The following is a 13,320-nucleotide window of genomic DNA, read 5'->3' on the forward strand; positions in this document are numbered from 1 at the left end:
TCCTCAGAACTCAAAAACTTTGAACTTCCAGGGAGCCGTGTTTAGACACACCTGTCGGCGTTTCTTAAGTTACGCGTACGTTAACGTCAGTGTTTTATTTAGCAGAGATGTAACAAGCCAAAAATAGATCACGCCGGTCGTGATATAAACAACTCGCGTGTCGTTCTGGCCACTTGTTTTGCCATTGTTCGGTGAAGTTAGTAACCACCAACACTATGGATCTTTTGCAAAGCTATGAAATTGATGAATCAAGTTCAGAGGAGCCGGGTAAATCGTTATCAGAAGATTCTCTCCTTAGAAGTGACCTACGCAGTGTTTATTTGGTGACATATAGCCAGGCAGATATTACTAAATTTCCAACCCGGGAAAATTTCGCCTCAGCAGTTGTGTCCGCATTTTCTCAAGGCAAAGTGAGAGTTGTTCAGTGGTGTTGCTGTCGGGAGAAACATAAGAACGGTGGTGAACATTATCATCTCGCACTGAAACTGGATCGTAATCAACGCTGGTTATCGGCGAAGGAATTTCTATTGAAGGAATTCGGGATTTCAGTTCACTTTTCCAACAAGCATCACAACTATTTCAGCGCGTGGCGTTATGTCACAAAATGTGATCGCGAGTTTACAGAAAGTCCAAATCACCCTTATCTTGGTCATAATCGTGAACCCCAAACAAGCTCGGCGAGTCGAGCACGGCGTTCTCAGCACACGAAAAGTACATTGGACGAAAATGAAGAAGAAGACAGCGATTCGGAGCAAGACTCAGAGGAAAATCCCCAAGTGACCTCATTGGCCAGCAAGAGGCGAAAGAAGCGACTTTCCCCGTACGAAGTCTCGGAAATTATTGTGGAAACGGGTATAAAAACTTTAACAGAGCTTCAAGCCTTAGCTTTTGAACAGAAAGAAGCGGGAAAAACGGATCTTGCAGAATTCCTAATCACTCGTAGTCCAAAGGTAGTCGCGGACATTCTTAATTCCGCCTGGGATATACAAGCAGCACCCAAAAAGTTGGCTCGTGCAAGGAAAAGCCGCATGGACATATTGCAAGAAGCCAAAGAGGGAAATTGTGCTGAGGGATGCAATGGGGAGTGGTTGGATTGCGCCAAAGAGGTCCTTCAAAACAACGGCCTACCCGTAGCTGTCTTTAGAGAAGCTGTAAGTGATGCCTTGATTAAAGGAAGGGGGAAGTACAGAAATCTTATGATAGTAGGAGCTGCGAATTGTGGCAAATCATTTTTGTTTAATCCCCTAACCGCGATCTATAATACATTTTGTAACACCGCTTCGGGGAGCTTTGCATGGGTGGGAGTTGACAGTGCCGAGTGCATATTTTTAAATGACTTCCGGTGGTCGCCCCAACTCATCCCGTGGCATGACTTGCTGCTTTTGTTAGAGGGACACGTTGTTCATTTACCCGCACCAAAAACTCATTTTGCAAAGGATATTTCCCTGACTGCTGATACTCCAATCTTCTGCACAGGAAAGCGTCCGCTCATGTATATTAAAAATGGCTTAGTAGATGAACGTGAAACGGAAATGATGAATGTGCGTTGGAGAATTTTTCATTTCAATTTTCAAATCCCGCGGGAGCAGCAAAGAGAAATCCCGCCATGTGCACGATGTTTTGCAAGCCTTATTTGTGGCGAACCAGACCTAGAATTCGGGATGCAACGATTAACTTGACAGTTTCAAGGGAGTGGTGAAATAAAACAACGATTAACACAGGTTTTCAACGGTTAACACCGAATGCTCGTAAAAAGAATAGATAGTCATTTCTTTTAATACAAAACTGCTGTTAATCGTTGTTAATCGTTGTTAATCGTTGAAAGTGCTAAATGTCTTCTTGTTAATCGTATGCAATTAAAGTATTTTTGCGTTATTAAGAGTTATATGTAAACAAACTGAAGAAAGATAGATGTTACGGCAAGAAATGGACACATTTTCTCTTGTAGAATGTATTTGTTGACATTTGTGACATGCCTGTCACGCACGCTGTACTATGTAACACAATAAAATACTAGCGTAACGTAATCTTCTGATTATTACTTGGTCAGAAAAGACCGCTTTCGTGTCCCGAGTTGCAAGAACAATAAATGTATATTGAATACAAGTATTAATACTTAGTGCGTTGTCCTTTTCCAGTAATAATGGCATCCATACGGCCATCCATAGTGTCTATAATCTTGTCGATTACCTCTGATGGAAAGTTGTACATTGTTCTAATTACACGTGTTGAAAATTCATCGAATGTCTCACGCGTAATGTTTAATTCTAGAGCCTGTTTTCTCAGCTTTTTTTTAACAAGATTAAAGAAATTCTCGATAGGATTTATGTCAGGGCTGCGAGGCGGTATACATAATTGTTTTGCCCTTTTCATTTTAAGTACTCTTCTAACAAGAGCAGAATTCTGGTTCGGTGCGTTGTCTTGTACAAACATGCGAGAGCCATTCTTGTCTGCTCTTGCAAACATAGAATCAAATTTTCCATTAATAAAAGAGGCAAATGAACGGCTTTCCAGATTATCATATGCATGACACTCAATTACTCCTTTACCGTAACTAATGGCCACCATTAATCTTAAAACGCGACCTCCACTCCCCTCTTTGCATCCTTTAGCCGTGCATCCCTGAAGAAGCCCTTCGCACGCTCTCCTCCATACTCTCCCTTGTGGCGCTCTAGCTTGATCCGCCGGATTTCTTTTATAATAGAAACTGACACCATCCAAATAGAAAGCAACCGTATTGCACCAAATATCTCGAGAGTGGTTATTTTTTATGTTCTTTGCAAAGTGAACACGTTGACGCATGTCATCCTCGGACATCAAGCCTTTTTTACGCGCCTGCAGGTAGTGGTAGCCTTCCTTGTGCAGAAAACGCCTAACAGTCCTGCTGCTTACCTCGTTAGGCTTTAGACCAGCCCGTTCCATAATCCTACTGGAAGAAAAATGTCCTTCCTCTTTTCGTAGCGCTCGCAAACAGCGAATAATTTTTCTCTGGTCGCGCGCGCATAACTTGCTTGGACGTCCTCCTGCGCGTTTATGCGGGCCGGTCTGTTTCACCGATATGAACTCGTCTCGAATTATGTAGACCGATGCAAGTGAAATGTTGCATTGCTTCATTATCTCTACGGCTGGTAATATCTTCTCCCGCGCCAAATATCCAATATACGCCTTTCTTTGCGAGTCAATTGCGCCCGTAAAAACCATTGTATAAATGGCGAAGTGATGAGATAATGCCTCTCTTTGCGTAATAAATGTGCACCATTATCTCCGCGAATTAGAACCAATTAACGGCAATATTCTTGGACGTTAATTAGTACCCAATGTCCAATTATATATCACCCGGCCGGGTTTCTGTGCAGGGTTAGATCTCAGTTTGTTAACAATTTGTCTGTTTTACAATCGTGGCCAATTCTCGTTAAGAAATCTCAACGCGGCCCACCAAAAACAATTATTTCCTATTCCACCCCTCGAATTTCTACAAGTTACTTCTCCCTCCCCCCCTCCCCCTATACAATGTTGATTTGGGAAGTGCTGATTGCCGGGAAACTGTTCGTGACCCACCAAACAACATTGAGTTGGGGGGAGGGGGGCGGGGAAAATATGGTCGTTCGATTGTTTACTTGTAGAAACGCTTGGAAGGGTACGTTTTCTTAACCATTTTGTCCACGATTGTGCTAGCCAATGTTTTTCCATTTCCTCAGAACTCAAAAACTTTGAACTTCCAGGGAGCCGTGTTTAGACACACCTGTCGGCGTTTCTTAAGTTACGCGTACGTTAACGTCAGTGTTTTATTTAGCAGAGATGTAACAAGCCAAAAATAGATCACGCCGGTCGTGATATAAACAACTCGCGTGTCGTTCTGGCCACTTGTTTTGCCATTGTTCGGTGAAGTTAGTAACCACCAACACTATGGATCTTTTGCAAAGCTATGAAATTGATGAATCAAGTTCAGAGGAGCCGGGTAAATCGTTATCAGAAGATTCTCTCCTTAGAAGTGACCTACGCAGTGTTTATTTGGTGACATATAGCCAGGCAGATATTACTAAATTTCCAACCCGGGAAAATTTCGCCTCAGCAGTTGTGTCCGCATTTTCTCAAGGCAAAGTGAGAGTTGTTCAGTGGTGTTGCTGTCGGGAGAAACATAAGAACGGTGGTGAACATTATCATCTCGCACTGAAACTGGATCGTAATCAACGCTGGTTATCGGCGAAGGAATTTCTATTGAAGGAATTCGGGATTTCAGTTCACTTTTCCAACAAGCATCACAACTATTTCAGCGCGTGGCGTTATGTCACAAAATGTGATCGCGAGTTTACAGAAAGTCCAAATCACCCTTATCTTGGTCATAATCGTGAACCCCAAACAAGCTCGGCGAGTCGAGCACGGCGTTCTCAGCACACGAAAAGTACATTGGACGAAAATGAAGAAGAAGACAGCGATTCGGAGCAAGACTCAGAGGAAAATCCCCAAGTGACCTCATTGGCCAGCAAGAGGCGAAAGAAGCGACTTTCCCCGTACGAAGTCTCGGAAATTATTGTGGAAACGGGTATAAAAACTTTAACAGAGCTTCAAGCCTTAGCTTTTGAACAGAAAGAAGCGGGAAAAACGGATCTTGCAGAATTCCTAATCACTCGTAGTCCAAAGGTAGTCGCGGACATTCTTAATTCCGCCTGGGATATACAAGCAGCACCCAAAAAGTTGGCTCGTGCAAGGAAAAGCCGCATGGACATATTGCAAGAAGCCAAAGAGGGAAATTGTGCTGAGGGATGCAATGGGGAGTGGTTGGATTGCGCCAAAGAGGTCCTTCAAAACAACGGCCTACCCGTAGCTGTCTTTAGAGAAGCTGTAAGTGATGCCTTGATTAAAGGAAGGGGGAAGTACAGAAATCTTATGATAGTAGGAGCTGCGAATTGTGGCAAATCATTTTTGTTTAATCCCCTAACCGCGATCTATAATACATTTTGTAACACCGCTTCGGGGAGCTTTGCATGGGTGGGAGTTGACAGTGCCGAGTGCATATTTTTAAATGACTTCCGGTGGTCGCCCCAACTCATCCCGTGGCATGACTTGCTGCTTTTGTTAGAGGGACACGTTGTTCATTTACCCGCACCAAAAACTCATTTTGCAAAGGATATTTCCCTGACTGCTGATACTCCAATCTTCTGCACAGGAAAGCGTCCGCTCATGTATATTAAAAATGGCTTAGTAGATGAACGTGAAACGGAAATGATGAATGTGCGTTGGAGAATTTTTCATTTCAATTTTCAAATCCCGCGGGAGCAGCAAAGAGAAATCCCGCCATGTGCACGATGTTTTGCAAGCCTTATTTGTGGCGAACCAGACCTAGAATTCGGGATGCAACGATTAACTTGACAGTTTCAAGGGAGTGGTGAAATAAAACAACGATTAACACAGGTTTTCAACGGTTAACACCGAATGCTCGTAAAAAGAATAGATAGTCATTTCTTTTAATACAAAACTGCTGTTAATCGTTGTTAATCGTTGTTAATCGTTGAAAGTGCTAAATGTCTTCTTGTTAATCGTATGCAATTAAAGTATTTTTGCGTTATTAAGAGTTATATGTAAACAAACTGAAGAAAGATAGATGTTACGGCAAGAAATGGACACATTTTCTCTTGTAGAATGTATTTGTTGACATTTGTGACATGCCTGTCACGCACGCTGTACTATGTAACACAATAAAATACTAGCGTAACGTAATCTTCTGATTATTACTTGGTCAGAAAAGACCGCTTTCGTGTCCCGAGTTGCAAGAACAATAAATGTATATTGAATACAAGTATTAATACTTAGTGCGTTGTCCTTTTCCAGTAATAATGGCATCCATACGGCCATCCATAGTGTCTATAATCTTGTCGATTACCTCTGATGGAAAGTTGTACATTGTTCTAATTACACGTGTTGAAAATTCATCGAATGTCTCACGCGTAATGTTTAATTCTAGAGCCTGTTTTCTCAGCTTTTTTTTAACAAGATTAAAGAAATTCTCGATAGGATTTATGTCAGGGCTGCGAGGCGGTATACATAATTGTTTTGCCCTTTTCATTTTAAGTACTCTTCTAACAAGAGCAGAATTCTGGTTCGGTGCGTTGTCTTGTACAAACATGCGAGAGCCATTCTTGTCTGCTCTTGCAAACATAGAATCAAATTTTCCATTAATAAAAGAGGCAAATGAACGGCTTTCCAGATTATCATATGCATGACACTCAATTACTCCTTTACCGTAACTAATGGCCACCATTAATCTTAAAACGCGACCTCCACTCCCCTCTTTGCATCCTTTAGCCGTGCATCCCTGAAGAAGCCCTTCGCACGCTCTCCTCCATACTCTCCCTTGTGGCGCTCTAGCTTGATCCGCCGGATTTCTTTTATAATAGAAACTGACACCATCCAAATAGAAAGCAACCGTATTGCACCAAATATCTCGAGAGTGGTTATTTTTTATGTTCTTTGCAAAGTGAACACGTTGACGCATGTCATCCTCGGACATCAAGCCTTTTTTACGCGCCTGCAGGTAGTGGTAGCCTTCCTTGTGCAGAAAACGCCTAACAGTCCTGCTGCTTACCTCGTTAGGCTTTAGACCAGCCCGTTCCATAATCCTACTGGAAGAAAAATGTCCTTCCTCTTTTCGTAGCGCTCGCAAACAGCGAATAATTTTTCTCTGGTCGCGCGCGCATAACTTGCTTGGACGTCCTCCTGCGCGTTTATGCGGGCCGGTCTGTTTCACCGATATGAACTCGTCTCGAATTATGTAGACCGATGCAAGTGAAATGTTGCATTGCTTCATTATCTCTACGGCTGGTAATATCTTCTCCCGCGCCAAATATCCAATATACGCCTTTCTTTGCGAGTCAATTGCGCCCGTAAAAACCATTGTATAAATGGCGAAGTGATGAGATAATGCCTCTCTTTGCGTAATAAATGTGCACCATTATCTCCGCGAATTAGAACCAATTAACGGCAATATTCTTGGACGTTAATTAGTACCCAATGTCCAATTATATATCACCCGGCCGGGTTTCTGTGCAGGGTTAGATCTCAGTTTGTTAACAATTTGTCTGTTTTACAATCGTGGCCAATTCTCGTTAAGAAATCTCAACGCGGCCCACCAAAAACAATTATTTCCTATTCCACCCCTCGAATTTCTACAAGTTACTTCTCCCTCCCCCCCTCCCCCTATACAATGTTGATTTGGGAAGTGCTGATTGCCGGGAAACTGTTCGTGACCCACCAAACAACATTGAGTTGGGGGGAGGGGGGCGGGGAAAATATGGTCGTTCGATTGTTTACTTGTAGAAACGCTTGGAAGGGTACGTTTTCTTAACCATTTTGTCCACGATTGTGCTAGCCAATGTTTTTCCATTTCCTCAGAACTCAAAAACTTTGAACTTCCAGGGAGCCGTGTTTAGACACACCTGTCGGCGTTTCTTAAGTTACGCGTACGTTAACGTCAGTGTTTTATTTAGCAGAGATGTAACAAGCCAAAAATAGATCACGCCGGTCGTGATATAAACAACTCGCGTGTCGTTCTGGCCACTTGTTTTGCCATTGTTCGGTGAAGTTAGTAACCACCAACACTATGGATCTTTTGCAAAGCTATGAAATTGATGAATCAAGTTCAGAGGAGCCGGGTAAATCGTTATCAGAAGATTCTCTCCTTAGAAGTGACCTACGCAGTGTTTATTTGGTGACATATAGCCAGGCAGATATTACTAAATTTCCAACCCGGGAAAATTTCGCCTCAGCAGTTGTGTCCGCATTTTCTCAAGGCAAAGTGAGAGTTGTTCAGTGGTGTTGCTGTCGGGAGAAACATAAGAACGGTGGTGAACATTATCATCTCGCACTGAAACTGGATCGTAATCAACGCTGGTTATCGGCGAAGGAATTTCTATTGAAGGAATTCGGGATTTCAGTTCACTTTTCCAACAAGCATCACAACTATTTCAGCGCGTGGCGTTATGTCACAAAATGTGATCGCGAGTTTACAGAAAGTCCAAATCACCCTTATCTTGGTCATAATCGTGAACCCCAAACAAGCTCGGCGAGTCGAGCACGGCGTTCTCAGCACACGAAAAGTACATTGGACGAAAATGAAGAAGAAGACAGCGATTCGGAGCAAGACTCAGAGGAAAATCCCCAAGTGACCTCATTGGCCAGCAAGAGGCGAAAGAAGCGACTTTCCCCGTACGAAGTCTCGGAAATTATTGTGGAAACGGGTATAAAAACTTTAACAGAGCTTCAAGCCTTAGCTTTTGAACAGAAAGAAGCGGGAAAAACGGATCTTGCAGAATTCCTAATCACTCGTAGTCCAAAGGTAGTCGCGGACATTCTTAATTCCGCCTGGGATATACAAGCAGCACCCAAAAAGTTGGCTCGTGCAAGGAAAAGCCGCATGGACATATTGCAAGAAGCCAAAGAGGGAAATTGTGCTGAGGGATGCAATGGGGAGTGGTTGGATTGCGCCAAAGAGGTCCTTCAAAACAACGGCCTACCCGTAGCTGTCTTTAGAGAAGCTGTAAGTGATGCCTTGATTAAAGGAAGGGGGAAGTACAGAAATCTTATGATAGTAGGAGCTGCGAATTGTGGCAAATCATTTTTGTTTAATCCCCTAACCGCGATCTATAATACATTTTGTAACACCGCTTCGGGGAGCTTTGCATGGGTGGGAGTTGACAGTGCCGAGTGCATATTTTTAAATGACTTCCGGTGGTCGCCCCAACTCATCCCGTGGCATGACTTGCTGCTTTTGTTAGAGGGACACGTTGTTCATTTACCCGCACCAAAAACTCATTTTGCAAAGGATATTTCCCTGACTGCTGATACTCCAATCTTCTGCACAGGAAAGCGTCCGCTCATGTATATTAAAAATGGCTTAGTAGATGAACGTGAAACGGAAATGATGAATGTGCGTTGGAGAATTTTTCATTTCAATTTTCAAATCCCGCGGGAGCAGCAAAGAGAAATCCCGCCATGTGCACGATGTTTTGCAAGCCTTATTTGTGGCGAACCAGACCTAGAATTCGGGATGCAACGATTAACTTGACAGTTTCAAGGGAGTGGTGAAATAAAACAACGATTAACACAGGTTTTCAACGGTTAACACCGAATGCTCGTAAAAAGAATAGATAGTCATTTCTTTTAATACAAAACTGCTGTTAATCGTTGTTAATCGTTGTTAATCGTTGAAAGTGCTAAATGTCTTCTTGTTAATCGTATGCAATTAAAGTATTTTTGCGTTATTAAGAGTTATATGTAAACAAACTGAAGAAAGATAGATGTTACGGCAAGAAATGGACACATTTTCTCTTGTAGAATGTATTTGTTGACATTTGTGACATGCCTGTCACGCACGCTGTACTATGTAACACAATAAAATACTAGCGTAACGTAATCTTCTGATTATTACTTGGTCAGAAAAGACCGCTTTCGTGTCCCGAGTTGCAAGAACAATAAATGTATATTGAATACAAGTATTAATACTTAGTGCGTTGTCCTTTTCCAGTAATAATGGCATCCATACGGCCATCCATAGTGTCTATAATCTTGTCGATTACCTCTGATGGAAAGTTGTACATTGTTCTAATTACACGTGTTGAAAATTCATCGAATGTCTCACGCGTAATGTTTAATTCTAGAGCCTGTTTTCTCAGCTTTTTTTTAACAAGATTAAAGAAATTCTCGATAGGATTTATGTCAGGGCTGCGAGGCGGTATACATAATTGTTTTGCCCTTTTCATTTTAAGTACTCTTCTAACAAGAGCAGAATTCTGGTTCGGTGCGTTGTCTTGTACAAACATGCGAGAGCCATTCTTGTCTGCTCTTGCAAACATAGAATCAAATTTTCCATTAATAAAAGAGGCAAATGAACGGCTTTCCAGATTATCATATGCATGACACTCAATTACTCCTTTACCGTAACTAATGGCCACCATTAATCTTAAAACGCGACCTCCACTCCCCTCTTTGCATCCTTTAGCCGTGCATCCCTGAAGAAGCCCTTCGCACGCTCTCCTCCATACTCTCCCTTGTGGCGCTCTAGCTTGATCCGCCGGATTTCTTTTATAATAGAAACTGACACCATCCAAATAGAAAGCAACCGTATTGCACCAAATATCTCGAGAGTGGTTATTTTTTATGTTCTTTGCAAAGTGAACACGTTGACGCATGTCATCCTCGGACATCAAGCCTTTTTTACGCGCCTGCAGGTAGTGGTAGCCTTCCTTGTGCAGAAAACGCCTAACAGTCCTGCTGCTTACCTCGTTAGGCTTTAGACCAGCCCGTTCCATAATCCTACTGGAAGAAAAATGTCCTTCCTCTTTTCGTAGCGCTCGCAAACAGCGAATAATTTTTCTCTGGTCGCGCGCGCATAACTTGCTTGGACGTCCTCCTGCGCGTTTATGCGGGCCGGTCTGTTTCACCGATATGAACTCGTCTCGAATTATGTAGACCGATGCAAGTGAAATGTTGCATTGCTTCATTATCTCTACGGCTGGTAATATCTTCTCCCGCGCCAAATATCCAATATACGCCTTTCTTTGCGAGTCAATTGCGCCCGTAAAAACCATTGTATAAATGGCGAAGTGATGAGATAATGCCTCTCTTTGCGTAATAAATGTGCACCATTATCTCCGCGAATTAGAACCAATTAACGGCAATATTCTTGGACGTTAATTAGTACCCAATGTCCAATTATATATCACCCGGCCGGGTTTCTGTGCAGGGTTAGATCTCAGTTTGTTAACAATTTGTCTGTTTTACAATCGTGGCCAATTCTCGTTAAGAAATCTCAACGCGGCCCACCAAAAACAATTATTTCCTATTCCACCCCTCGAATTTCTACAAGTTACTTCTCCCTCCCCCCCTCCCCCTATACAATGTTGATTTGGGAAGTGCTGATTGCCGGGAAACTGTTCGTGACCCACCAAACAACATTGAGTTGGGGGGAGGGGGGCGGGGAAAATATGGTCGTTCGATTGTTTACTTGTAGAAACGCTTGGAAGGGTACGTTTTCTTAACCATTTTGTCCACGATTGTGCTAGCCAATGTTTTTCCATTTCCTCAGAACTCAAAAACTTTGAACTTCCAGGGAGCCGTGTTTAGACACACCTGTCGGCGTTTCTTAAGTTACGCGTACGTTAACGTCAGTGTTTTATTTAGCAGAGATGTAACAAGCCAAAAATAGATCACGCCGGTCGTGATATAAACAACTCGCGTGTCGTTCTGGCCACTTGTTTTGCCATTGTTCGGTGAAGTTAGTAACCACCAACACTATGGATCTTTTGCAAAGCTATGAAATTGATGAATCAAGTTCAGAGGAGCCGGGTAAATCGTTATCAGAAGATTCTCTCCTTAGAAGTGACCTACGCAGTGTTTATTTGGTGACATATAGCCAGGCAGATATTACTAAATTTCCAACCCGGGAAAATTTCGCCTCAGCAGTTGTGTCCGCATTTTCTCAAGGCAAAGTGAGAGTTGTTCAGTGGTGTTGCTGTCGGGAGAAACATAAGAACGGTGGTGAACATTATCATCTCGCACTGAAACTGGATCGTAATCAACGCTGGTTATCGGCGAAGGAATTTCTATTGAAGGAATTCGGGATTTCAGTTCACTTTTCCAACAAGCATCACAACTATTTCAGCGCGTGGCGTTATGTCACAAAATGTGATCGCGAGTTTACAGAAAGTCCAAATCACCCTTATCTTGGTCATAATCGTGAACCCCAAACAAGCTCGGCGAGTCGAGCACGGCGTTCTCAGCACACGAAAAGTACATTGGACGAAAATGAAGAAGAAGACAGCGATTCGGAGCAAGACTCAGAGGAAAATCCCCAAGTGACCTCATTGGCCAGCAAGAGGCGAAAGAAGCGACTTTCCCCGTACGAAGTCTCGGAAATTATTGTGGAAACGGGTATAAAAACTTTAACAGAGCTTCAAGCCTTAGCTTTTGAACAGAAAGAAGCGGGAAAAACGGATCTTGCAGAATTCCTAATCACTCGTAGTCCAAAGGTAGTCGCGGACATTCTTAATTCCGCCTGGGATATACAAGCAGCACCCAAAAAGTTGGCTCGTGCAAGGAAAAGCCGCATGGACATATTGCAAGAAGCCAAAGAGGGAAATTGTGCTGAGGGATGCAATGGGGAGTGGTTGGATTGCGCCAAAGAGGTCCTTCAAAACAACGGCCTACCCGTAGCTGTCTTTAGAGAAGCTGTAAGTGATGCCTTGATTAAAGGAAGGGGGAAGTACAGAAATCTTATGATAGTAGGAGCTGCGAATTGTGGCAAATCATTTTTGTTTAATCCCCTAACCGCGATCTATAATACATTTTGTAACACCGCTTCGGGGAGCTTTGCATGGGTGGGAGTTGACAGTGCCGAGTGCATATTTTTAAATGACTTCCGGTGGTCGCCCCAACTCATCCCGTGGCATGACTTGCTGCTTTTGTTAGAGGGACACGTTGTTCATTTACCCGCACCAAAAACTCATTTTGCAAAGGATATTTCCCTGACTGCTGATACTCCAATCTTCTGCACAGGAAAGCGTCCGCTCATGTATATTAAAAATGGCTTAGTAGATGAACGTGAAACGGAAATGATGAATGTGCGTTGGAGAATTTTTCATTTCAATTTTCAAATCCCGCGGGAGCAGCAAAGAGAAATCCCGCCATGTGCACGATGTTTTGCAAGCCTTATTTGTGGCGAACCAGACCTAGAATTCGGGATGCAACGATTAACTTGACAGTTTCAAGGGAGTGGTGAAATAAAACAACGATTAACACAGGTTTTCAACGGTTAACACCGAATGCTCGTAAAAAGAATAGATAGTCATTTCTTTTAATACAAAACTGCTGTTAATCGTTGTTAATCGTTGTTAATCGTTGAAAGTGCTAAATGTCTTCTTGTTAATCGTATGCAATTAAAGTATTTTTGCGTTATTAAGAGTTATATGTAAACAAACTGAAGAAAGATAGATGTTACGGCAAGAAATGGACACATTTTCTCTTGTAGAATGTATTTGTTGACATTTGTGACATGCCTGTCACGCACGCTGTACTATGTAACACAATAAAATACTAGCGTAACGTAATCTTCTGATTATTACTTGGTCAGAAAAGACCGCTTTCGTGTCCCGAGTTGCAAGAACAATAAATGTATATTGAATACAAGTATTAATACTTAGTGCGTTGTCCTTTTCCAGTAATAATGGCATCCATACGGCCATCCATAGTGTCTATAATCTTGTCGATTACCTCTGATGGAAAGTTGTACATTGTTCTAATTACACGTGTTGAAAATTCATCGAATGT

General features: G+C 42.6%; 5 protein-coding genes across 11 annotated transcripts in view; 4 read left to right on the forward strand and 1 right to left on the reverse strand.

Annotated features, from left to right (window-relative positions):
- LOC146469427 (epithelial sodium channel subunit alpha-like) overlaps positions 1-13,320 on the reverse strand; it is a 91,241-nt gene that overhangs the window by 16,667 nt on the left and 61,254 nt on the right. The window lies entirely within an intron of this gene.
- LOC146469431 (uncharacterized) lies at positions 72-1,679 on the forward strand. The gene has a single exon (XM_085123294.1). The coding sequence runs from the start codon at positions 216-218 to the stop codon at positions 1,677-1,679; it is 1,464 nt and encodes a 487-aa protein (XP_084979420.1). The 5' UTR covers positions 72-215.
- Positions 3,763-5,370, forward strand: LOC146469432 (uncharacterized). Its single transcript, XM_085123295.1, has one exon. It carries the CDS (start codon positions 3,907-3,909, stop codon positions 5,368-5,370), a length of 1,464 nt encoding a protein of 487 aa, XP_084979421.1. The 5' UTR covers positions 3,763-3,906.
- LOC146469433 (uncharacterized) lies at positions 7,454-9,061 on the forward strand. Its single transcript, XM_085123296.1, has one exon. It carries the CDS (start codon positions 7,598-7,600, stop codon positions 9,059-9,061), a length of 1,464 nt encoding a protein of 487 aa, XP_084979422.1. The 5' UTR covers positions 7,454-7,597.
- Positions 11,145-12,752, forward strand: LOC146469434 (uncharacterized). Its single transcript, XM_085123297.1, has one exon. It carries the CDS (start codon positions 11,289-11,291, stop codon positions 12,750-12,752), a length of 1,464 nt encoding a protein of 487 aa, XP_084979423.1. The 5' UTR covers positions 11,145-11,288.

The sequence above is a fragment of the Pavona decussata genome, unplaced genomic scaffold (genome assembly GCF_977016875.1).
Source record: "Pavona decussata unplaced genomic scaffold, jaPavDecu1.1 SCAFFOLD_124, whole genome shotgun sequence".
Lineage (NCBI taxonomy): Eukaryota > Metazoa > Cnidaria > Anthozoa > Scleractinia > Agariciidae > Pavona > Pavona decussata.

What these genes read in the sequence shown, in the direction of transcription:
- LOC146469432 (XM_085123295.1), top strand. Translation starts at nt 3,907, where the DNA reads ATGGATCTTTTGCAAAGCTATGAAATTGATGAATCAAGTTCAGAGGAG.
- LOC146469431 (XM_085123294.1), top strand. Translation starts at nt 216, where the DNA reads ATGGATCTTTTGCAAAGCTATGAAATTGATGAATCAAGTTCAGAGGAG.
- LOC146469433 (XM_085123296.1), top strand. Translation starts at nt 7,598, where the DNA reads ATGGATCTTTTGCAAAGCTATGAAATTGATGAATCAAGTTCAGAGGAG.
- LOC146469434 (XM_085123297.1), top strand. Translation starts at nt 11,289, where the DNA reads ATGGATCTTTTGCAAAGCTATGAAATTGATGAATCAAGTTCAGAGGAG.